Here is a 27,407-nt window from a genome sequence, read left to right on the forward strand (position 1 = left end):
AAAATTACAAAAATGCTGTGTACATAAAATTTCGAGTACCTAATTGCAAAATCTATGGAAATAATTATCATTACATTGATCCTACTAAGTAATACTTCCATAAGAAAATTTATAATTATAAGAATTATCAAAAATTACAAAAAAGTTGCTTACTAAATTTTGGTTCGAGTGGAACATACTTACGGTTCCCTCATTACTGCTTTAGTTACTTCAGATGAAGTTTGGTTTACATATTTTTCCCTTTCGAACACTGATCTGATCTGACCTTATTTCAGTGGATAGATCTGATCAAAGAAGCCCAGGAAAAATGACTGGATCTGATCAGCTTATCAGATCTGGTCAGATCAAAGTTTTTATTGAATTAGAGCTATCGTTCAGACCTGATTATGATGCAATAAAGGAGATCTGATTAGATCTGGCGTGATCAGATCTGGACATTATCTTGATCCAATTAGATCTGCCATCTGCCCAGGGCCTGATCAGATTTAATATGACAGGCCTAATTGGATCTGACCACATCAGATCATTTTCCAGAAACTCGATCTGATCTAATCAAGTGAGTTCAAATAAGTCAAAGCAGATTTGATTACTTTCCCCTGATCAGATCAAATATCTTTTCTGTGGGATGTAATCTATTCAAAGATTGCTTTGAGCTGAAAATTTTAAAGCATTTTCTTCCATTCAAAAAAGGTTTACTGATATTGATACTACGTATTGTCTTTTAGTTCAATATGTAATATTTTTTTATGAAAGTTTTTCTGAGAGCTTCTTTAATCACTCAGCTTATTGATCTGATCACTCAGGTTTGATTAAAAATCATATCCAATAAGATCTTCTCAGATGTGATCATTTTCCTGATCTGATTAGACAATAATACTTGAGGTAGGTAACTATTTTTGCAAATTTAAAGTTTTTAAAAAATAATGTAAAATTAAATTAAAAATCACACAAAAACACACTAAAAAATTCTCACAACGATTGTAGGTATAGGTACCCTTTTTTCTATAGCGACATTTTATTTCGAATTCATGTTCTCTGGACAAGAAATAGGTATCTCAATAATGATTATAGCATAAACTACCAATCTGGGTCGACCATTACCACTTCACAGTTCACAGTTACTTTCATTAGTTTCCGGCAGGAACTTATAATTATTACGAATACCTCAAGATCCAGAAATATGCGAAGAAAAATTCCCGAATATCACGTGATTTGCAACATACGATATCTACCTAAGTCACAACTACCTATTCATCATTGTCTTCTTATCGTTGGCATAAACTTCATTAGCCTAACGCTATAATATAGGTATAATTACACACATCGACCATCGTAAACAAAAGGCAATGATTGGCAATGGCCAATTAAGACATACTGCGATAGAGGTAGCAAGGCAACTGGCCAGTCTTTATGAATATCTTATTTTACCTCGAGATTCTCTGTACGGTATACCTACTCGTATGCGATGTTTCGCCCAACAGCAGCCAGATAGTTCGATCTTGTTATAATGAACTTTTAATACAGCCTATATCACAAAGTACAATTATCTTAACAACTTAATTTCACGTAATTGACTGGAACTGGTAAGTATACCTATATACGACTTTTACGAGTACTATAAAGACGATCGAGTGACCATCACTGTCATTAACATATCACACCGTAAAATATACGATATCAGAATCAATAGGGGATAGTTTGTCTGCATAGATCGTAAACTATCTCATATCAACCGTGAACCTTTTTACAGCATGAAATACGTACTTGCAGACCGCAATTTATGAATAGGTTTAAGTATCTAAGTGTTTCAGTGTTCAAATTGACACTATTTTTTTTACGGTGGTTGGTAAATTTCATCGTGAAGTGATCTAAAAATTCGAATGATAATTTTACTGCATTGAAAATCAGATCAGCGTGAAATGCTCGAATTGTTACATCCTGCGGTGTTGACCTTGTTTTATTATGTTAATAAATTTCATATCAACTTGTAAGTAAATACGTGGATAATAGATATTGTGTATGCAATGTTGAATTGCATTCGTTGTTGGTCAACACGTGTGCTTCCAAGTCATTCGGAAAATTGTTACGGAGCTTTTAGAAGTTATTATACGTTGTCTTATGCGATCCGTAGTATCTTATTACGCATTTGTTTGCTATATTAAAATGTATCGCGTATCGTAAAGAGGAGTGCTTGTGCTGATACTGGCATGGTAGGTATAAGTCATTGTACTCGAAACATTAACGTAGACGAAGAATTTTTCAGCTTTATCCAAACACTGATGGATTGGCTACCTACACTTGAGATTAGGGAGGGAAAATTTCATGGAAATGTTTGCGAAAAAAGTGCTGATTATTTTCAAATAGCTCAAAGATAACTCAAATTTAAGAGAGTTATAACTCAGGAAATGGGGATACAAAATTCAGAGCGTTGAGTTGACAAATATAGAAAACATTATTCCTAGAAAATCTTAAATGTTTCTTATACCTATACCTATCCTATGTACTTGAATGAAGTTTTTTTTCGATGTAAAAAAAATCTAGAAATATTTTATGAGAACTGAGCAAATTATACTTACCTACCTACGTTTTGAAGAAATTCTCAAATTGAAAAAAATTTTGGGTTTGACAACGAAAAAGGTATTTTTGAATTATGAATGGGACATAGACATAGACATTTATTTTGAAAGTGCTTACAACACAATATTATTTTGGTTTTAAAAGCACTGTACTATGTTTTGAAAAATTAAACTAGGTGGAGTAATGAGAAAGGATTTTTTTGAAATACGATTCAAACATTTTTCAGAATTTTGAGTGTTTTGAAATTTCCATGTTGTGTATTTTGAGAATTTTTATTCAAATTTGAGAATAGGGTATATTTTTGCATATTTCGATTCCTTCAAAAATATTTTTGAATTTTTAGAACATGATTTATTCAAACACTTTGAAATATTGAGAATTTGACGATTTTGAGTCTTTTTTGAGCCAAATTTTGAATACTTATGTTACAAACCTGGTTAAATCTTACATCAAATCCGTAATACAAAAATATATCGGTACAATAAAGTAGAACGTTTGGTTTAAAAATCAAAAAAATTACTTACAGTAAACAACTTTACAACTCTATTTTTACTGTTGTGGATGCATTTCGATGAGTTTTCTATAATGCATTTTCTTTAATAAAAAAATTTTCTAATGTCATTTTTTCAAAAACTGAATTCACTATAATGATGAATTTTCTAACGTCTTTTTCTTTAAATCATTTTCTCTAACACAATTTCTTCTAAAAAAAAAATTTGCAATATGATTATCTTGAAGCCTCATGGGTGTAAGGACCTCCTATTTTGATCAAAATTTCAAAACATTTTCGATCTTACTCCTCTAATCCTCCCACCAAATCTACCTTCGAATTTCGAAATACCAGGTTCGGTTTTCCAGTGGACAATTGATGTTATAAATTTTCCAGAATCCCTCCAGTCTTCAATTTTTAAACAAAGATAGACCGCAGACATTGATTTCTTAAATGCAACTCTTTAGTGTTTCTCAAAAATGGGTCACATGAGGTGACATTTTTATGAGTTTTAAAAAAATGAATGCTTGAACGATTCATTTTTTGAATGTGATCCCTCAGTCACCTACAATTCCCAATTTCGAAAAACAAAGTCCAGACAAATGAGAACATGCTTACATCGCGAAAAAAGTTGTGGTGGGATTTTGACCAAAATCAGTGGATAGACCTTAATTTTGAGTTGAATGACACTCAGAAAAATTTTAGCCCTGGAGGTGATCCTTGAGGGGGCATTTGGATCTCCAAAAAGAGAGCATTTTTGAAAAAAATCGTCGTTTTCTAGCTTCAGCTCCCACCGAACCTTTTTTTTTTGGAAAAAATGACCCAGTCCTTTGGTCATCGCCATAAAAATCCAAGATCACTTTTAGTTTTAGGGTTCTACTGAGCAGTTGAAAATTTTAAAATCGTTTATTTTCGGGTAAATTTGAGTTTTGCTCAAATATTCGGCATTAATCAATCCAAAAAAAAAAGGTATATATATAATTTCTGAAACTGGAAAAATATTTTGAAACGCAGTGGTGCCAATTTTTTTGGTCAGTATTGCCAATTTCAAAAAACCGAAAAAATTAATAGATAATGTTTTGGTTAGATTTCCTCAAAATTTCGAAATTTGGTAGCAATAATGACTAAAAAAATTGGCACCATTGCGTTCCGAAATATGTATTTCCCCAATTTCAGAAATGACATTTTTCGATTTTTTGGCTCCATTAATGTGAAAAATTTGAGAAGAAAAAAAATTCAAAATACCAGTTTACCGTTTGCAGAAATTTTCATCCACTTACTAGAACCCTCAAAGTGGTCTTGGATTTTGATTGCAATAGCATAGATCGACGCAGAATCTCAATATGTACATATTCGACCTAGAGCCATTTTTTCCGAACCAGGTTGGGTAGAAGTTGAAGCGAAAAAACCACGATTTTTTCGAAAATTCTCCTCTTTGAGGCCCCAAATATTCTCTCCAATGGCATCTCCAGAGTTAACATTTTTTCTGGGTAATTTCCAACTCAAAATGAATTGAGCCTTTTTTTCCAAACCAGGTTGGGTAGAAGTTGAAGCGAAAAAACCATAATTTTTTCAAAAATTCTCCTCTTTGAGACTCTACATCTGCTCTCCAACGGCATCTACAGAGTTTAAACTTTTTCTGGGTAATTTCCAACTCAAAATGAAGGTCTCTGCTGAATTTGGTCGAAATCCACCGATTTTTTTTTCAGTGCTTTCAGCTCTCAATTTTGAAAAGGAAAAGATGTAAAAATTATTAAAATGATTCTATTTAATTATTGGATTTTATTCCTTATTTTTCTCTCCAGTTCCTCACGTTGGGGGAAATAAACCATATAAGAATGAGAGAGAAGGGGTTCTATGGGTATTTACACGCAGCATACCACGACTCAAATTTATCAGACAGTAGGTCAATTTTCCAAAAAACAAAATTTATGAAAAATATGGAAAACAGTGGGTGCTAATTTTATGTAAATTGATTGCTATGAATGAAGTTTTTAAACGAGAATTGTTGAATTTTTTATTCAAATTTAATGTAATTATGACAGCAAAACTATTCGTGTCAACTGAATGTATTTTACCTACTCATTGCTGCAAAAATCAAGCCAGATTTTTCGTCTAAAGACTAACCAAATGTTAGATAAAGTTTTGGTAACTGATATTGTAAAAAGAATACCTAGATGAAAACCGGAAAAATGAACGAGACTTTTTATTAATAAATAAATAAGGTAAAAAATAGTTTAAATTGTGTGTTTTTTCAAATTGATAATTTTTTAACAAAATTTCAGAACCATTAAATAATGTGATGAAAGCAAATGCAAAAACTATCTTGCAATCAGCGATGTCATGAAAGCTTTTTTATCTTCTAATGCCTTGATTCTGTTGCTCCTTCAGGTTGATAGATCCAGTGAAAAATTACTCAACGTCTTTTCTCTTCCTCTTCACAGCCTAAAATTTTTCAAAAATAAAAATAAAACTCAAAATATGGTTCTGAATTTCCCTACAGTCAGTTCAATAAATTTTTAAAAACATTTTTTTGCATTGTGCCTGATTTTATCGACCCATACTTAGAGAAATGTGTTTCTCTAAGCCTTTCAAAATAGGTACAACACATTGATATAACAGAAACGTGAAGAGAATTGCATTTTTTTTCAATTCACGAAATCCAGCCAAATCGATCGAAATAAATTACACGATGCAACACCTCAGCACTCAATTCAACAAACCTGAAAATCAATTACTTTGGCTTCTATTACACTACATCTTTACACAATCACGAGGTACTTATATGTCAAAGAACACATTACATGTAGCTATTTTATATACCCCTGAATTCGATATTAATTTCATTCATTCGTTCATTCATTCTTTCTTTATAACATAATATTCCCTCATCGGTTAGGTAGGTATCCGGCAAAGAGGTATTTTACTCGCATTATTGGGTTTGTCAAGAGATAAACGCTACTGTATCTAATGGGCCATTATATAGCGACTGGTCACTTGCAACGTACCAAAAGTAAATATTACAAACGATTGCCCATCGATTTACTAAGTTGTTTATAGCTAGGTATATAAGGTATTGTCATTTATGTATGTTCATGTAGCCGAGACCTCTAATAATGTGAAACTAAAAGTCTGACATTCTATACAAAACTACCAGTCACTCTTAAAAGACCGAAAAAATAACTACAGGCATCGATATAGTCATAGGTAGTCGAGTTATTTACACCAAAGTAGTGATTTTTCATTTCTTTGTTTACACAGCCTTCTTCATCTTTAAATATAGACTAAAGTGTTATCGATCGTTTAAACATGGCAATTAAGAAATCCTAGAAATTAGACAAAAAGTCATTTGCAGAGACCAGATGTTCTGGCGAACAATGGGAGCTCGAAAAAAAAAGGTCTAGGAACACTTAAGACAATGTAAATAAATAACGGTGACGCGGATTTAAAACAAAAATTTTCAAAAATATTACCTGTCACAATAATCGATTCAGCATCATCGATGGATTTCTTCTCAACACTCGATTCCTCACTAATGGCAAGCGTATTAATGATAAAACAAACACAAAAATAGACGAAAAAAGATTTAAACATATTTTGATTTTTACGTTACACACATTCGAATAATAAAAAAAAAAATGAAATAAATTAACGAGAAAACAAACAAAAAACAAAAAAATAAAAAACTTAACAACTACTAAAAAAAATTTAAACCCTACGAAAAATAAACTAAAACATAATAAATGCTCGAAAAATTCATCTCATTCGCGTTTTGAAATACTCGCAATGTTTGGTATAAATTTTTTCTCAAATTTACCCAACTCAATACATGATTGTTTTTGAAAAAACAAAACGTCGAAAAATGAAAAGTAAAACAAAATAAATCACGTGCTGTATGCACGAGAACTTCAGTCGAAGTTGTTGGCCTTAGCGTTGAGGTACATAATGTAACTGGTTTGTTCGCGAAGTCTGCCGTAGACTTTTCAACACAGTGCAGCAGGTTCATTAGTTCCCGATGGAGAATCCCTGCGAGACGAAGGGTAGGAGGTAAGTGGTGGAACGCGTTTAATACTCGAGAGGAATTTTTAATTGAAACGAATAAATAATAAGAAAACACAAAACTCAATCATACACGAAAAATGTCGCTTATTTCGATTGCACGTTCGATACACGTCGTTAAATAATTGAAAATATGCGGCACGTGCTTTGTTGCTTAATGCGATACAATTTTTTTCAAACTGTAGTGGCCGCTGCGCCGTTTCTTGGAATTTTTTCAATACAAACGGTTTATTTTATTATTGTTTTGGTTCGATGAGGGGGATGAAGAGCGACGATTGAAGAAGTATATGGAAAATCGTGTCGATGTAGTGCAGATGTTTTTTGTTGCGTATGAGGAAGATTGTGGAGTGGATTTTTGTTTAATGAGAGGTTGACGATGAAGGATGGAAGGGAAGGAAGGGTGTGAATGACTAAGGATAGTCTCGATGATGCGTCATTTTGTGTCTGAGTGACTAAATAGGGGGTTTCCGATGGAAAAATGAGGGATTTTTGGGGTAATATTTTGTATGTACAATCGAGCTTATTTTTATGTTGTGATTTGGGTCAATTTTTTATTGCTTCAGTTTTATTTCTAATTTTTACAATTTTTCAATTTCATGAAATTTAAGAGCATATTGTTTGATCTGGAAAGGATGATCGTGAAATTAAACTAAAATATAAAATCATCGCTTTTAAAACCCCTAAAAATTGTACGTCACACGAATTTTTCCTTTTTTTTTTTTTTTTTTTGAAATTTAGGGCCTTATTAATTAGTAGTCGGGGAGCCCGCATAAGGATCTATTGCACCCCACCCTAGATCCTCCGGGACAACTTTTTTCTTCAAGGGGGAGTCCTAAGGAACATTTCTACCCCTTGTCCTCAAAAATGAAAGTGGCCCTACTTTCAAAATGGCGGTCATATTGATTGAATGGTCAGTCAAAATCGCAGATGTTGCGTTCCAACATAGGTTTTGCACAAAATTTATAAGCTGTCAAAATTTCAAGTGATGAAGTGCGTTTTTCGTTTTTTGATGAATTTTTGAAAATCAAATTTAGGCCAAAAATGAGGGGAAAAATCAAAATTTTACCAAATTGACCAAAAAAGCTGAAATTTGAGATATGGGTAATTCTCAGAAAAAGGTAAAAATCGTGTACATGGCAAATTTCTCAAAGGTTTTAGCATGATTTTTTTTTTTTTTGGTCCATTCAAGGATCATCCCCCACACATTTCACATATGGTATTGAAATTTTTAGCCCCTCCTTTCATTGGTGTACATTCGATTTTATACCCCAAATGTCCTTCGACTTGGCTGTCACACACCATGTTTTTGAAAATGAATGTTATAAAGTGTCATGAACTTCATTTTTTTGAGGAAAAATTGGCACGTTCTCATTATCATAGAACACGAAGGTCCATTATTGTGCAAATTGCAATTGGAATAAGTCCATAGGAAGCTGACATTTCACATTTGAAAACTGTCACACACTTTTTGCGTAAATTTTAGAGCAATTTTCAATTATTTTTGGTAGCTTCCCAATCCAATATTTTTTTCTGGTGAGTGGCTGCACTGGTTCACTGTCTTCATAAAAATGTTACCCCGCAATGTTATTCTCATAACCTACGCAATGGCTCGTTCTGATCGTACTTGTCTCTGAAAATATGATATTTCGCAAAATTGGTGTCCTTCGGCTTGCCTTTTTACTTTACCCTGATGAACCTGCCAAAAACGATAATTGAGAAAGGGAAGTTATTCTACATGATAAGTACATGCACATTTATTACGTGTTAAAAATCGAATAATGTCCAGTAGGTAAGGCTAGAAACGAAAAAACGTTGAGATTGTCCTTCGGCTTGTCCAGCGCCCATTTGTCCTTCGACTTGGCCAAATTTCAGACAGCTGTACTTTTATCGCGCTAGTCGACATATTACACGATAAAACAAGCAAAATTTGACATTTTCTCCCTCCCCACACCTCACCTCTACCCCTACCATAAAAATAAGTCCAGATTCGAACTTTGCGGCCTGAAAAACATAAATTGACATATTACACGATAATATAAGCAAAATTTGACATTTTCCCCCTCCCCACGCCTCCCCCTCCACCTCTACATAAAAAATAACTCCAAATTCGAATTCTACGACCTCGAAAACATATCAATCGACATATTACACATCGATGAGGGTCGAATCCTAATTATCGCTGTTTTAGGGGGGCCGGGGTCCACAGTGGGAGGGATTGAATTGAGGCCAACACTAGAACAGGGATCTGGGACACCTATACAAATGATTCCCACTTGAAATTTTCCAAAAAAATGATTTCTATTTTTCAAAATTATGCACATCAAAATTGACCCTTTTTCTGAGAATTACCCATATATACCCTGTTTTCGACACGCCAAATCGATTGGAAACTGTTTCAAACCGTTTTGAGCAGTTCTGGAGCCTCCAGAAGATTTTTGAACCTCGAAATTCCCACAAAATTTTATCAAATGGAGTTGAAAAGCCGAAATTCATTCTGAAAACTAATTTCAATACGCTACGAAGTCGACTGCAGGTGGATTTTGAATCGTTTTGGAGCCTCCAGCAACTTTTTGAAAATTACTGGAGCCTCCAGTAAATTTTTGAAACTCGAAATTTCTCAACATTTCATCAAATGGAGAAGAAAAGCCGAAATGTGCTGCCAGATTTATTTAAAGTTTTACATATCATTTGAGAATAATCCTCATTTAGATTGATTGGGCCTTGGGCTCGATGTGTTTGATTTCGTTATTAATCTCCATTATCGAAAAAGAACCCTAAATCGAGTTTCAAAGAAGCCTAAAAAAAAATCAAACCGAATCAACCATTTTCAAAACTTTTGTGCTTTGTGTATCAAGAACGTGTTAAAATGATGTGAAAACTGTGAAAAAATAACAGCAAAATCGAGAAATGCTTGGCCAAAAGTTATGATGAGATTTCAGAATTTTTTTTTTTTAATTCACGAAAAAGTGCTCATACTGTATTAAAATGATCTGAAAACGTTCAAGAACCCCCTTTAAAATCACTGAAACTTACCAAAATATGCTAAATTTTAAATGAAAGCTGCCCGAATTGGATGAAATGAAATGAGTTTTGAAAACCTTTTAAAATGATGTAAAACCACCCAAAAAAACATTTAAAATTGCTGAAAATTTCCAAAAAATATGAAATTTTAGTATTTATTTAAGAAGCATGTTAAAGTGTCAAAAAACTTTCAAAATTTTGTGAGTAGAAAATACCCAAATTAGATACAAAAAACTATAGTAACAAAAATGTAAAATTTTTATCAAGTCCTCTAAAACGCACAAAAAAGTGTTGAAAATTTGATAATATGTATGATGTAAAATGAACTCAAAAAAAAATTTAACCACCAAAAATTGCCAAAAGCAGATGAAATTTTAATAAAAGTTGTTCAAAGCCAAAATTTGATCGTGAAAAAAAGCTTTGAAATGAGTCAGAACGATGTTGTATTGCTCATAAATCTGTTTTCTTTTTTATAAAAAATCAAAATGCAAAAAAAAACTTGCTGTACAATTATAGAGTAAGAAGTAAAATCTTAATTTTCGCTCAAGTTGTAAAAATTCCCACTCTTTCACAAAAAAAAAAACTAATTTTGTCAAAATTTCAAGAAAAAAGCTTGTTGTTTTTGTTGAAAATGCCAAAAAGTCTTTTTTTCATAATTTTTGAAAACAAAACTTTTTTTTAATCAAAACTTTCAGGAATTCTCGCTTTTTTGTGTCAAAATTTTTGAAAAAAAAAACGGTATTTCATCATAATTAGGTACCAAAAAGTTTCACTTTTGTTGTCATTTTCCATTGTGAAAAATGCTAGTTTTTCATCAAAATTTTCAGCAAGTTGTTTTTTTTTCCAAAATAGGTATGCAGAAAACTTCTGTCTTGGTCTAAAATGTCTTGGCAGCATAGCTTTTTGTCGCATAAATCTGTTTTTTGTTGTTTTTTTAAATAAAATTGCAAAAAGAAAAAAATTTTACTTTGTTTGACAAAATTGCAAAAAAAACCTACGAATTGTTTTGTGAATACAGAAAGGACCCATTTTTCATCGTAACTGCCCAAAAAACTTGTTTTTTTAAAATCGAAAATTGTTAGAGAGTCACGTATTTTGACCAAAAATACCATTGTAATCAACATTTTTCCAAGAAATATTATTTTTTTCCAAAATTGCGACAAATACTTACTTTTTTGTACAACCTGGAAAAAAAGACATATTTCAGTCAAAAAATGTCGAAAAAAAAGTTTTTTTAAATCAAAATTGCTAGAAAGTTTTTTTTGCCAAATTTGCTGAAACCTTCTTCTTTTTAGTCGAAATTTTTAGAAAGTCTTGCTTTTTTGTCGCAAAAGAATTGTTTCATTTTGCTAAAATTGTAAACAATAATGATCATTGATCATTGAATTTTCTTTTTTTTTTTTGGGTGCAAATTTTCATAAAATCTACTTTTTTGTTTACGTAAACTTTTAGAAAGACTCATGCTTGTCAAAATTGCCAAAAAAGGGGGTTTCGTCGAATTCCCCGAAACGTTTACACTTCAATGTTTGCTAAAATTGCAAAAAAAAAAAAAAAAAAAACTTACTTCTGCCATTTTTTCTTTAGGTATTGTTAGAGAAAAAGTTTAAGGAGTATTTTGGATTTGACTATATCCAGTTGAAATTCACTCGACTGGTAAAATTTTAAAGCTTGCACCTGAAAATTAATCAGTTGGTTCGATTTATAAAAAAAAAATTACCTCAATACATTTTGAAATGATCAATGACCCTTGTTCAGTAAATTATTAAAATTGACTGTTTCTTTTTTATCATGCGGTTGTAAAAAGAAAACGATGACTAAATATTGTTTCTACTGAGCATATGCAATTTTCATACCTGAATAATAAAAACGGCAATCGGACATTCCATCACTCGAAAAATGTATCGAGTACACATCAAACTAGTCAATATGCAAACGAAAGGGCAGTTCTTTTTGTCATCTTGAAACTATTTCACAAAAGGAAACTGATTCATATGGGTGAAATTTTGCTATTCGTTTGTATTTAGCGGTTTATAATTTCACGTAGTACCAAAATCTTGAGTGAGATATTTCATCGTTGGTGGTCCTACTATCTCTTTAGATGTTAAATGAACTGCATGAGTAATCTGACAACGGTGCACATTGGTTCAGAACACGTATAGGTAATTGGTTCAAAGTCAAGTGCATTATAATTATGAGGGTGGATTGCGAAGTGGACAGATTTTGACCAAATTTAGCGGAGACTTTAACTGTATTATGAGTTGAAAGTTGAACAAAAAAATTTTAGTACTTGAGTCGGCCTCCTTGATGGGGATACGGGCCTTCAAATAGGGTGAATTTTCATAAAAATAATGGTTTTTTCGCTTCTGTCGCTACCCAACCTGGTTCGAGAATATGGTCAAGTCTCAAATTGAATCATTTTTGAGTGCTATTGCTATCAAAATCCTAGATCAAAAGCTCTACTGAGTGATTAAAAATTTGACCATATTTTTTTTGGGAGGGGGGGGTACATAAGTAAATTTGTGTTTTGAAACTTTTTTTGTTCGCAAATATTTTGTATAAATTACGCTAAACTTGAAAGATATCGAAATATTTTGGAACGCAGTTGTGCCAATTTTTTGGTCATTAGGTAAATTGATAATTTCAAAAAAACTAGAAAAATGACCTAAAACTTAATACGAACTTTACTCGATTTTTTTAAAAAATAGGCAATAATTACCCAAAAATTGGCACTACTGCGTTCCAAAATAGGTATAATCATCTCGTACTCGTTGATGTAGTAAGTAAAGTATGAGCAATTGAGCACGAATAATGCAAAATAAATTTATTTGAACAGTAAGTAGGTACTGAAGTGCATAAGGATACATTTTGTGATAATTCATGATTTCAATCCGTCTCGATTTTATGTCTAATCAGCATTACCTATTCATTATTCGCGGATTTTTAGTACGTATCTAGATATATCGAATTTGAGATCTTGAAGTTGAAGTGGTTGCAGCTTGTGTGGTTGTCGCAGATTGGGTAGTTGTCGGAGCTGGCGTAGTCGTAGTCTTACGAAAATGCAAGCAGTCGACGAATGGGAAGAAATTTCCAGAGTTGCATAACATGATCTTGTGCTCTTCTGTCAAATTATTGAAAAAATCCTGTAAATCTTCTGTATTACTCGAAGGTAAACCGAGTGATCGAGATGGGCGTTCTTCATCAGATCGTACAAATACTCGAGGTAAAAATTCACTCTCGGGGTTCTCAGATGAACGATTACGTTTTCTAAGACCATTTCTGAATGGGAATACTCCATCGTTGCCTACTTTGGCCTGGTTATCGCCAATTCTTCCAAAACTTTCTTCTTCCATGGCTTCTTCCGAATCTCTTACAGGAATTTTAGGTTTCTTGGGTTTTACTCGAAGACCATCGATGAATGGATATTCATCATGCGGTGATTTTATAGCTTCGTTTGGTGTTTTTCGTATTACACTGGCTTTGACATCTCCATAATTCGATATCATGATGATCACACCGGTCACGAAACCGAGAACTTGGATACTTCGACGATTCATTTTTGACAAAAAAAGAAAACGCGAATTCACTATCACGTCAGTGAGAAAATGATCGTAGGGCTACTGCCTGTAAAACTGATTTCAGCAAGTTTGAAAAGCAATATTTATATCGTTCTATTCTGTACTCGAGATGGTTATTATTTGCAATTCATCGTTGAAAAATGCTAACTATGTGATGTAATCTGAAACCCTATTTTCAGAGTCCTCAGACTTTTCTCAGAAAACTTTCTTAATCGCGGATTATTCGTAAATTCCGTCAAATTTATTTAATTCGAATACACTCTTACGTCACATGTAGGATTGCGAGTGCTCAGTTATGACATTTTCAATTCTAATCAATTCGTGTAAAGACAGCTTATTCACAATCAGTGTTGTATTTTTATTTTCACAAGTATTTACTTACACTCATACGGGATGGCGCACGTCTTGTGATGTAAATAATCGAATAGGTACCTACCTAACTAGAGGATACTCGTAGGAGTACGTGAGTACTTGGAAAAGTACGCAATAGCCACACCTAAGTGCTTGAAATTATACCCAAGTCATCAAATTACGTACATTTTTCGTGAATGTTTTCCATTTTCTTTTGGCGGAAAAAGAAGGCGGGAGATTATATTTATGTCAGGTGATTTTTGTGGCTCAAATTTTTCTAGAAGAATTTTCATTTCGATTAGTATGATAAGTCCAAGTAGGTATACCTTTAGTTACTCACTCGATGAATGTCTGCTTCTATTTTTCGTCTTTGAGTGGAGTAATCTGAGATATTTTTTTTATCGAAAGTTGTGATTTTTTAGTGATTCAAGCCGGTTTTTATTGCGTATGAATCAAAAAGAGCCCATTTTTTCTTGCTTAGTTGCTAAAAATTCTGCTTTTTCATTGCTTAATCGAACAACAAAGAATTTTTCATCAATTTTTCTTTTTTAAAACCACCCTCCCCCCACCCTCTTATAAGTTGAAATGTGTTTGAGTAGATTCTGTAGGTTTCCTTCTGAAAGTTCTGCTTTTAATCCTGATTTCTGAGCAGGATTTGTATATAGGGTTTTCACTTGTAATACGAGTACTAAAAAAAGAAACTTTGATGGAAAATAATGGGTGGTTATTTCGATATGAACTTTTGATTTTTCAAAAAATGTGGTCTAGAAGCGTTGTCAGGAGTTCACCTCTTACTTATTCGAGAGAATTTTTCGATTTTTGGTGAATTTTTAATAAAATTAAATTCAAGCCAAAAATTAGGGGAAAAATCAAACTTTTACCAACTTGATCTAGAAAGCTGAAGTTTGGCATATAGTCCAATTTCGAAATACCAAATAGGTCGGAAACAATTTTAAACAGTTTTGAGCAGTTCTGGAGTCTTCGGCAGATTTTTGAAACTTGAAATTTCCACAAAATTTCATCTAATGAAGTTGAAAATCCGAAATTCTGGCTGCATTTCAACTTGAACATGATTTTAAGTCAACTTTTGGTAGGTTATTCGAGTCATTTTGGAACCTCTAGAAAATTGTTGGAAATTACTAAAGCTCTAATAAATTTTTGAAACTTTCGGATTTTCAAAAATCTGCTGGAGGTGCCAGAACTGCTCAAAACGGTTAGAAATTCTTTTGAATCGATTTGGCAGGTCGAAAATAGAGTATATCCCAAATTTCAACTTTCTAGACCAATTTGGTGAAATTTTGATTTTTTTTCTAATTTTTGGCTTAAATTTGATTTTTAAAAATTCGCCAAAAATCGAAAAATTCACTTGAGCAGTTGAAATTTTCAATGGTGATAAATTTTTGTATTGTCTTTGTATCTAACTTCGTTCAGTTCAAACAATTTCGTGGAAGTCCTATAGTCGAAAGCAAAATCTGCGATTTCTGCTGACCAGCCAATCAAAATGGCCGCCATGTGGTAAGTAGAGCCGACTTTTTCTTGGCAAGTTTGCTTTAAGATGTCCCTTAGGATGTCAAATTTCACAAAAAAGTTGTCCGGAGGATCGGGGGGGGGGGTGCAATTACTTCATGAATGCCATATGTTGGACTGTAGGTAAAAATTAATATTATTCTTCTTTTTTTTCCAACTTGGAAACAGAATTCTAGTTGGAAAATTTTCAAAAATGATGTATTTGTTTGTAATTAAAAAGAGAATTGCGATTGAGTTCATTCATATACTTCCAAAAACTTTGAAATAAAATCATGTTCCCATGTTTGGAGCATAACTGATTTGGAAAGTCTGATTATTAAAAACTTGAAAAAGAATCTTAATGAATTCTTCACCTTATAATATCAGAATTGAAATTATTTTTTTAAAATTACCAATTTTTAAAATTTCTTACTCACATTGAAGTACCCTTCTAAATACCTATTTTATCCTGCTTTCTTCGCGATTTTGGAAAACAACCATCGAATTGTCAAAATCACATCAATCGCTCAAAAACGACTTTTTGGAATTTTTTCGGATTTTTTCATCATTTGAAATTTTCTTATAATATGTAGTTGAGTGTACTAATTCTCATGTTTCCTACTTTTGTTTCTATGAAAGTTGAGATGTTCAAAAAATTGACTATTTAAGTATAATGTAGGTACAGGTTGTTCTGGTTGTTTAAAAATGAAATCATGCATTTTTGAAATCGACTCAGTGGATCCTCAACATATTGAAATTGTACATACTCTCAGTGCAAAAGATCCGTGTTAGGATAGCCCACTACTAAATTTGTAGCTGCCCAATCGAAAAATTACTGGTTCAAAGGTCCAAAATGAATATTTTCAACCAATTCCCCCTTCCCTTCAAAAAAATTGGCAAAAAATTGCCTAAAACAGTTAAATAGGTTAAATTCCTGTCATAAATCAGACACCAAAAATACATAAAAGTCCATTGGGTAGGTATTTTTTGTGCCCAAAACTTTTTGAAAATTGGCCGAAAATAGGCGAAAAATGTGATGGCCAGCTGCAATTTTGGAAATCGTCTTTTATAGTCACGAGTCGAGTTTCCTGAAATTTAAGCGCGATTTCAAGTCTGTATATCCAAAGTTGTATTTTTTGGATTAGAATTTTTAAAAAATTGTCTCGAAAAAAACATTTTTGGATGCTCAGACTCGGAATTGAACCCTAACTTCTAGAAACTCGACTTTTGAAATGACCGAAGTTGTAGTTGCTTAATCGCATTTTCCATTCACTTTTAGATGATTTTTTGAAAAATTTGGGCTCAGAAAGTGGATACCTTTTCGGAGACTCAGACTCGAAATCTCGACCTAACATCAGAAAAATCAACTTGTGATTAGCAAAGACAGTTACCAAAGTTGTAGCTGCGCAATCGAATTTTTCGACCACTTTTAATTGACAATTTCTCGATTATTTAGGGCTTGAAAAAATACATCATGAGCCTTATATGACGTTTTGACGCTTGATGTATCCTGGAAATTGGTATTTTACTGATTTCAGTCCACTTTTTTCATTTTTAATGGCGGAAAATTGGCCAAAAATTGAAATTTTGAAACCTTCGGACCCCTCTGTGGGACCTGTCCTGTAGTTTTGCGATCGGGCAGCTATAAATTTTGTGGTGGACTACTCCAGAGATGCCCTCCTAATTCTGAAAAAAATCGGGCCAAATCGTGACTGCACATTTGTGGGTTACCTAGTGCGAGTCCTAAGTATATGTATGAAATGTAATGTATAAAGTTATTTGAATCATTTTATTAAGAATTGTATTGTTGGGTAAACAAGTTTAAAGCAGGAATCACTGGAGCAATGAATAAGCCAAAGTAAACAAAAACCAATGCATAAGACTGATACTCTCTTGCAATCAGAAAATGACGATATGTCTTGTTTCAATATGGTCATGATATATGATATTCCTGTTTGTAGAAACGTACCTATAGCAGGTTCAGATAATATGTACTTAGAAAAACATCGCGTTGTTTGAGAAAAAATCCTAGAGTTTTGAATCGGTAAATTCAGTGGAGAACTCATTTTGAGTTGATGGGTCTCCCAGAAAAAAATGTGTCTTTAAAAAGAATGCATTTTCGAAGAGATCGTGAATTTTGTTGCGGCTGGCACTTAGTTACCCAGCCTGATTTAGAAAAGATCGCCAAATCGCCAATTCCAAAAAATACCAATTAGTATTTTAGATATTGCGTGGACATCTCAAATCAGGTTAAATTGGGTGTGGAGCGAAAAAAAATACAATTTTTTTAAAAATGTCTCCTCTCTGAGAACTTTTTATCACCCTTCCAGGGGTACTCACAGAACTGAAAAAAATTTCTGGATGATATTCAACTCGAAAGTCTGCTCTGAATTCACCTAGGTACTCAAAATTTACATACTTTTCGCAATCCACTCCAATATTATCTAGCAACATTTTTTTTTGATCCAGTATAAAGCTTGCTACTTCAACTCTGTCTGGGGAACATCCATAGTATGAACTCTGGATAAGTTACCTGTGATATCCCTTAGTATATTCAATTTTTAAGAAAAGTTATCCCGGAGGATTGAGAGGGGGTGCAATTTCTCCATAAATTCCATGTGCTGGGCCACAGGTGAAAATGATATTTTCTATTTTTTATTTTTCTGGCTTGGAATAAGAATTCTGGTTTGAAAATTTTCAAATGAGATGTACAATTGTACATATTCGTTCGTAATTGAAAATAATTGCGATTAAGTTCAATCATACTTCTGAAAACTTTGATAAAACAAATTAATTTCCAATGTTTGGAGCATACCTACCTATTATCTGATTTGGCAAAATTTAGTCTGATTTTTAAAAACTTGTGTTAAGGTCTGAATGAATTCTTGACCTAATGATATCAGGCTTTTTAAAAATGACCAATTTTTAAAATTTCTTACTCACATTAAAGTACCCTTTTAAATACCTTATATCAGGTTCCATTTCATACTCGTAATTTTGGAAAATAACTATTGAATTGCCCAAATCGCACCAAGCCCCCAAAAACAACCTTCTGACATTTTTTCGGATTTTGTTTTCGTTTGGAATTTTCTAAAAGTTGAGTTCACAAATTCTTAAGTTTCCAAATTTTGTTTCTATGAAAGTTTAGATATTCAAAAAATTGAAAGGTTGCTTCAATTTAACACAACATGTTCAAGTACATACATACAAAGTACAGGTTGTTTAAAAATGAAATCATGCATTTTTTAAACCGACTCAGTGGTCCTCAACTTATTGAAATTATACCTACTGATTCTCACTGAATCAAACAAACGTATCAAATAATCGAAATTTTGAGATCTTTGGGCTCTTCTGTGGGACCTATAGTTTTGCGATAGGGCAGACATAAGTTTTGTGGTGCGGGCTAATCCAAATGGTCTTCTCACATTTGAAAAAAAAATTGGGCCAAATCGTTGCTGCACATTCGTGGGTTTCCTTGTAAGGTTCAAGTGTGTGAAGTGTGAAGTTATATGAATTATCTTATCTGTTAAGAGGTGAGTTGTTGGATAAAAAATTTAAAAGTAGGAATCATTGCAGCAATCAATAAGCCAAAGTAAGCAAAAACCAATACTTAAGACTGACACTCTCTTGCAATCAGAGAAAAACAATATCTTGTTTCAATATGGAAGGCAAATGATTTTTGATTTTCGATTCGTACATTGAAAAACGTCGCATTGTTCGAGAAAAAAATCCTAGATATTGTGAATAAATTCAGTGGAGATATCATTTTAAGTTGATAGTCACTGAGGAAAAAAAAGTGTTTTCAAATAGGAGGCATTTTTGAAGAGATCGTGGGTTTTTTCACAGCTTTAGAAATGATCGCCAATTCCAAAAGATACCATCTGTAGGTATTTGAAATATTGCGTGGACATCGCAAATCAGGTTAAATTGTGTGTGGAGCGAAAAAAATTATAATTTTTTTGAAAATGTCCCCTCTCTGAGAGCTTTTTTATCCCCTCTCCCTTTGTTATTGTCTGCGCAAAGTTCCTTCTACTGTATTTGGGAAACATCCATACACGAACTCTGGGTGGGTTGCCTGTGATATGCCTTAGCATGTCCAATTTAAAAGGTTGTCCTGGAGGATTGGAAGGGGGATACAATTACTCCATAAATTCCCTATGTCGAACTGAGGGTAGATTAAAATTATGTTTTTTATTTTTTGTTTTTCTAGATTCGAAAAATAATTCTAGTTGACAAATTTTTAAAAGTGATGTACACGTTTGTTTGTAATTGCGATTGAGTTCAATTATACTTCTAAAAACTTTGATCTGATTAAATTTGGCAAAATTCAGTCTGATTTTTAAAAACTTGAATTAAGATCTAAATGAATTCTTGACCTCATTATATCAGACTTGGAAATATTTTTTTAAAAATGACCAATTTTTAAAATTTCTTACTCACATTGAAGTACCCTTTTTAAATACCAATAGTAATATCACATTCCATTTCTTGTTGATAATTTTGGAAAATAACCTTTGAATTGTCAAAATCACACCAAACCTCCAAAAACGACTTTCTGACATTTTTTTGAATTTTTTTTAAATTTGAAATTTTCTAAAAGTTGAGTTTGCTAATTCTCAAGTTTCCACATTTTGTTTTGTTTCTATGAATGTTGAGATATTCAAAAAATTCAAAGGCTGCTTCAATTTAATACAACCTATTCAAGTACAAAGTACAGGTTGTTTAAAAATGAAATCATGCATTTTTGAAACCGACTCAGTGGTTCTCAACCTATTGAAATTGAACTTATCAACTCTCAGTGCAAAAGAACCAATAGTGTAGCTGCCCAATCGCAAAACTACGGGTCCAAAGGTCTCAAAATTTGAATTTCGAAGCTACTTTCGCCCCCCCCCCCAATGGAAAAATGTGCCTTAACAGTAAAATAGATTAATTCCTGTTATAAATCAGACGACAAATAGTCATAAAGAGTCCATTAGGTATTTTTTGGTCTTAAAACTTTTCTAAAATTGACTGAAAAATGGTCAAAAAAAATATGATTGGCTTGTTACAACTTTGGAAATCGTCTTTTATATTGTTAAGTCGAGTTTCCTAAAATTTTAGCGTAACTTCGAGTCTGTGTCCCCGAAAGTGTTTTTTTTTTTTTTGGACCAGAATTTTCAAAAAATTAAAAAAATATTTTTGGATACTGAGACTCGGAATTGCGCTCAAACTCCTAGAAACTCGACGTATCAATAAAAAAGACAATTACCGAAGTTGTAACTGACCAATCGAATTTTTCGATCAGTTTTAGATGATTTTTTGAAAAATTTGGGCTTAAAAAATACATCATGAGCCTTTCAACTTTTTGACGCTCGATACCTGGAAATTAGTATTTTACTGTTTTGATCCACTTTTTCATTTTTAATGGTGGAATTGGTCAAATAATAAAAATCTTGAGACATTTGGACCCTTTGTGGGATCCGCAGTTTTAGGATCGAGCAGACATAAATTTTGTGGTGGATTATACTCCAGGGGTCCTCTTAATTCTGAAAAAAAAATCAGGCCAAATCATTACTGCACATTTGTTGGCTACCCTGTAAGGCCAAAATGCGTGAATTGTGAAAATTAAAAGCAGGAATCATTAGAGAAATCAATAAGACAAAATAAGCAAAAATCAATACTTAAGACTGAGACTCTCTTGCAATCTGATAATAATATCTTTTTTCAACATATATATCCGTGGTATTATTTGGATTTTTCGGGACGTTCGTTCTCCTAGAAAGTCCAGATACTTAATACTTCGGAAAACGTCTGATTGTTCGAGAAAAACTCCCATAATTTTGAATAAATTCAGTAGAGATCTCATTTTGAGTTGATAGTCACTCAGAAAAAAAAAAACGTCTTCAAAGAGATCGTAGTCTTTTTCGTGGCCAGCACTTGCCTAACCTAATTTAGAAAAAATCGTCAGTTCCAAAAGATACTTACCTAGTATTTTGAGAACTTGCGTCCACTTGGCAAAACACGTTAAATAGAGTTTGGAGGGGAAAAAATCACATTTTTTTTCTGAAAATATCTCCTCTCTGAGACCTCTTTATCACCTCTCCAGGGGCACCCACGAAACTAAAAGAAATTTCTTGGTGGCTTTCAATTCGACAGTCTCTTTTGAATTAGTCAAAATTCTGCATGCTTTTCGCAATCCACTCCGATATTGAGCAACAGGTTTTTTTTTCAGGTTGTCTTTTTCTTCTCGTGTATTTTAGGTTGTGCACAACTCGGCTTGCCTCCTTAAACAAAAAAAAATCGCCCCACCAAAAGCACCAGCACAGCTCAATCTATCGCCTCGTATTATTTTTCACTTAAGATAAAAATCATTCAACTCGTACCTACGTCTTCGAAATCCACCCATACAAAAGCCGAATGCACGTCGCGTATACACATGAAAAAAAATATCAGGGGCTAAAAAGTTTTTTATTTACTCGCTTTACACGCTTTTTCTTTCCACCGATGCGTAAAATAACTTTATATATCGATGAAATACTTAAATCAGAAGTTTCGCCATTTCTTCGCTACTTACCAAGACTCTAACGTGGTTTCATCGTATATCTATATGGTATACCGAACCTATAGGCTCTTCTATATTATTATACCCAATAAAACTTTGAATATAGAGATAGAATATATAAATTACAACGTATACGTATACACAAAAGAATACCAACAAGAAGAAATTCCACCCCTGCAGAGTCCCTCCCCCCTTTCTCATCCATTCGTGCCTCGTTACCGTGCGATAAGAATAGAAAATGTTAGTTTTAGCATTTTATATCGAATTTTTATTTGCGCATATTTCTTCTTAGCCTAAGGCTACATGTTTACCGAGCTGAGGGATTTTTTTTTTCTTAACCCTGTAATGTCCATATTGAAGCACCTGTTTTTATACGTCTTAAGGAGGACCAACTGTGCAGACGGTTTTTATAAAACGATTATTACAAAATGATAACCCTTTCGTGTCTAAGTTGAAATCGAGATCGATTTGTCGGTTTTAATTATCATTTCGGATTAAGATTAATATTGATTTAATTGCAAACTACGAGTACCTATCATCATAGAATGAAAAATACGAAGAGATAAGCCCAGTTTATAAAATGATCTCATTATCATGACTCAGTAAAAATTTTACGAGCTGAAATTTATTTTTCGAATTTTCGCGAAGTTTTGAAAATTAAAGAAGCACAACTGGGTGTAATAAGCGACTTGGCCCTATTTTCGGATTTTGAAACTCCGGAAGTTGTTCCTTGTAGTCTAAAACCTTCGTGATAGAATTTTCAGATCCTGGATTTTTTCAAACTTGTAGTTAGACGTTGACAAGGAGTAGTTTAGCAGTTTTTAAATAAATTTTCGAACGTAATTCTTGGAGAAATACAATTTTTTAGTTTTTCAACGTCATTTTTGCAGTTGTTACTATCTTGAATTTAAAAAAAAAAAAAAAAATACTGATGATGCCTTGCCTATAATACGACTCCGAAATTAAATTTTCAAAGAGAGGTACCTAGTTAATCTAAAACATTTTTGAAAATTCTCCACAAACTGAAAAATGAACTCGGGGCAGTTGAAATTTTAGATTTGACTTTTTAGCGTGGCTCTTTTCAAATATTCAAGAGTTTTTCGATTCAAAGTCAAGGCGAAGAAAAGTACATTACCTTCTTCTTTTCAGTAGCAACTTCGTTAAATTATTTCGAAGCATTGAGAATACGGCTGTATGTTTTAAAAATTGTGTAGGTATATTAATCATGGTGCAATCTTGGACTCGAAATTCTGACCTTTCAAAGTTTGCATGAAATCGTGGCCTCTCCTTGAAAGTGCATCGCTGTTTGATGCTCGTATTTCTCCGATTTTGATTTTTTCTGAAGGCCATTTTATTACAATTAGATTACAAAAAAAAGTTGGGAGGACTTTGCTTAATTTACGAGTAGGTACCTAAATATGAAAAAAATATATAAATTACTTACGTATCTCACCTTTTTCAGATTTTTTTGAATAAAGAATTTAAAAATGCTGATTTTTTTATGTCAATTTTTGCATGATTTTTTTTTTGTAATACATCATAAAAGACGTTCAATTACACCATCAACCCGAATTTGAACCAAATTTGTCAATTTTTTCTATGTTTTTTAATTTTTTACATGAAAAATGGCTTCCTGCTAATTTAGAAACCTCTGAGCCTCTCCTTGAGTGACCCACGTGGCCAAAATTCATCTGTAAACTAATAAACATCAACTCCAAATACATCATATACAATATACATTGTATTGTCAATTTCAGAGAAATCTGAAACTTTTGATTTTTTTATTCATTTTTGTCAAAGTTGGATTTTTTTAATTTGGAAAAATGGACTCGTCGTCGCAGGTAAAAAAAATCTTTTCTGAAATTGACATTTTACATTTTGATGTACAGTATTTCGAGTTTATATTAGTTCATAGATGAATTTTAGACGGTTGGGTCACTCGAAAGGTGGTTCAGGGCCTCAGTTTTTTCGAAAGTACTCGCTGGAGGAAATTTTGGTTTGAAAGTGCCTTAATTGATCGGAAGGGGCAGAAAGAAAAATTGCGAATTCGAGTTCAATAGGTGCTGAGTTTTATTTTCACTCTATTTACAGAGCTTCTTCGAAAACTGTCGAATCCGAAAATGATGCATTAAGTTTTGAAGAAAAGTTCCCAAATTGACTTTGAATTTCGTAGTTGTTACTATTTTGAATTAAAAAAAAAAAAAATACTGATGATGCCTTGCCTATAAGATTTTGAAATGAAATGTTTACTTGGCGACTCGTAAGGTTATGGTAGGCATTTTATTTTGTTTTTCAGCCTTCATAAACCTCCCGAATCAACTATCTCGCAAATTCCAAATTCCAGGTGTTTTGAAGCTTCAACTGCAAAATCAGTGCTCTCCGGTTCAATCAATAATTCAAGTTTTTTTTTTTTTTTTTTTTAAAGAAATCTAATTTGAGCTTGAGGGGTTGTAATGTGTTTCAATTTCATGACGTCGTGGAAAACATCTACATTATTATTTTTTTGAATTTGAAATACGAATTTCATTTTGTCAATATCATTGGAGCTTTGTTTGCATTACCTAGGAATGCTCCAGAGTAGTTGGATGTTTATTTCAACAGCTTGTTCATTTAGCAGTTGTTGTCCATTGTATGAATTCAAAAATACTCAGTTTGTTCCAATTTCGAACAATAAAAAGATTTGAAAATGAAAAATCAAACCCAAACTTTCCACCTGGAATTTGTTGAAATTGCGCATTTTTCGACTGAACTGATTGAAAGTGGATGCAAACTAGAATTTTTTAAAAATTGGTACCTGTCCAGTTGACCTAGAGATTTTGAAGTTCCTGTTAAAAACTGGATTTTACGCTGTAGGCTCTAGAATGTCTGGGATTGGCAAAAAAATGATTTGGGAGTTTTACATTTATATTATCTATAGAAATCAAAATTCTAGCTTGTCGGCTCATGTTGTCTCCATTAAATTTTTTTTTCATCAATTTTAAGGAGACGTGGAACATTTTTAACAATTTTCCACAAATTGAAAAGGCACTTGGGGCTGCTAAAATTTTGGATTTGGATTTTTTTGGCGTACCTCTTTCCAAAAATTCAAGAATTTTTCCGATTCGTGGTGGAGAAAAATACATACCTACTTACTTTCGGTAGCAACCTTTTCGAATAACTTCTATTTGATTCTCGGCGGTCCGCGGTTGAATGAAATCATGGCCTCTTTTTGAAAGTGTATCGCTGTTTAATGCTCGTATTTCTTCGATTTTAATTTTTTATGAATTACGTTTGATTGCGAAAAGAAGTTAGAGGATGTTGCCTAGTTTAGTACCTATCTACAGAGTTCAATATTGAGTTGAAAATCACTCGGAATTTTTTAAACTTTTGAGGTGTCCTAGAAAGAAAACATTAGTCTTAGAATAGGAGGAAATTTCGAAAAAATTATGTATTTTTCGCTCCAGCTCTAATGGTAGGTACCCATAGTCCACCTCGTGATTTTGCGTGGAATTCGGCCATTACCATCAAAATCCAAGATCAAGTTTAAAATTATACTGATAAGTTGAAAATTTGTAAATCGCTTGTTTTAGTCCTCAATTCGTAATTTGAAAATATTTTCATCCCAAAAACATTGTGCATCGATAGGGCCAGATCTTATTCTGAAAATAATCATCAATAAATTTTTTAATTTTTTCAAATTGTCGATAATGACCAAAAATTGGCACCATTTAATTCTTGAGACAATATCTTCCGATGTTCTAGCTCATTTAATGTGAAATTAGTTAGGACGCAAATATTTTCAAAATACAAATCCACCCAAAACGAAGCGATTTGCAAATTTTCAATCTAATTCAGTAGAACACTAGGTATTGGTCTTGGATATTGATGTCAATGGCCTAAGATGATACAGAACATCGAATAAGTTACTATTTTTTAGAATTGGAGTATTTTTTCTGAATCAGGTTGAGAGGAGGACTGGGGCGATAAAACACAATTCTTTTGAAAATTCCTTCTCATAAAATAGAGAGGCATCTTTCTACCAGGAAGTGAATAATAATTTTTTGTTGTTTCTTACTCGTAATTTAACTGAATGTTGAATACCTATGTGTAAAATTACCGGAGTTTGTCTGAGAGAATATTTAAAGCAGCATAAAGTATTAAAACAACAAATAAGAAAAAATGAATGCAAAAACTCTCTTGCAATCTGCGATTGTTGAAGAAATGATTGGTTTTCATGAAACGTATTTTGTTTAATGGTTATGTGAGTATCAGTTTTGCTCTAAGGTACCAACGTTCTAACCATTTTTGTCAATTTCAAAAGCCAAAAAGATTTTGACGAGTTTCTGTTGATTTTTAGAAATTGGCAATAATCACAAAAAAATTGGCACTTCTGCATTCCAAAATATGTCTTAAGATTCGAAAATGATATCTTTCGATATTTTGCATGATTATTGCAAAATGTGTATAAAGAAAACGTTTTCAAAATTCACTTGATAACCCTCTCTCTCAAAAAAAAAACTTACAGAAAGAGTAGAAGGGTACCTACTTACTACTTACTGTTGGTATATCGGACTTGATCAAGTCAGAAGTCGTTTTTGATTTTCTTAAAATCAAATTTGAGGTTTTCAACTTGTAGAATGACATACTTTTTATGCTTCTGGTCCTAAAGATAGATGTAAACAGGCCAGTTTATAAACCTTCCATTCGTGGATTGCTTGTTTTAGTCTTGATTTGTGATTTGAAAATATTTTCATTTCATCCCAAAACATTTTGCATTGATTGGGCCAAAACTTCTGAAAGTAATCATCATTTTTGAAACTGGGGAATTATTTTGGAATACAGGAGGGCTTTAGTCATTATTTCCAATTCAAAAATGAAAATACCCAAACAAAATGTTCAATGTTTTCAAATTGTCGATAATGACTAAAAAATTGACACCATTTTTAATTCAAAAAATTTCCAAATCTTGGAACAGAAAAAAACTCAAAATCTCAAAATAACAAATCTTGCCATCAAAAAACTTGAAATTTCAAGAAAAAAAACTTGAAAATCTTGAAAGAGAAAAATATTTAAAATCATAGGATAAAAAATCTCGAGATGTTGCGATACAAAAACTTTAAAACCGCGAGACTTGAATCTCAAATTCAAAAAATTTTCAAAATTTTGAAAAATCTTGAAATTTTGAGAAAAAATGTTGTGAAGATCGCGAAATTAAAACAATCTCGAAATCATTAAATGTTGAGAGTTGAGACTACAAAAAAAAACTCAAAATGTTTGTTTTGAAAAAAAAAGTTTTTCAGACAAAATC

At 32.6% G+C, this 27,407-nt stretch overlaps 1 protein-coding gene across 1 annotated transcript in view; it reads right to left on the reverse strand.

The window, feature by feature from the left end:
- LOC135834884 (proclotting enzyme-like) overlaps positions 1-7,053 on the reverse strand; it is a 43,064-nt gene extending 36,011 nt beyond the window's left edge. The window contains exon 1 of the mRNA XM_065348862.1: positions 6,541-7,053. Coding sequence (XP_065204934.1) covers positions 6,541-6,661 — 121 coding nt within the window. The 5' untranslated portion in view covers positions 6,662-7,053. The remainder of the gene's footprint in view (positions 1-6,540) is intronic.
- Positions 7,054-27,407: the final 20,354 nt, after the last annotated feature.

This window comes from Planococcus citri, chromosome 2 (assembly GCF_950023065.1).
Source record: "Planococcus citri chromosome 2, ihPlaCitr1.1, whole genome shotgun sequence".
Classification (NCBI taxonomy): domain Eukaryota; kingdom Metazoa; phylum Arthropoda; class Insecta; order Hemiptera; family Pseudococcidae; genus Planococcus; species Planococcus citri.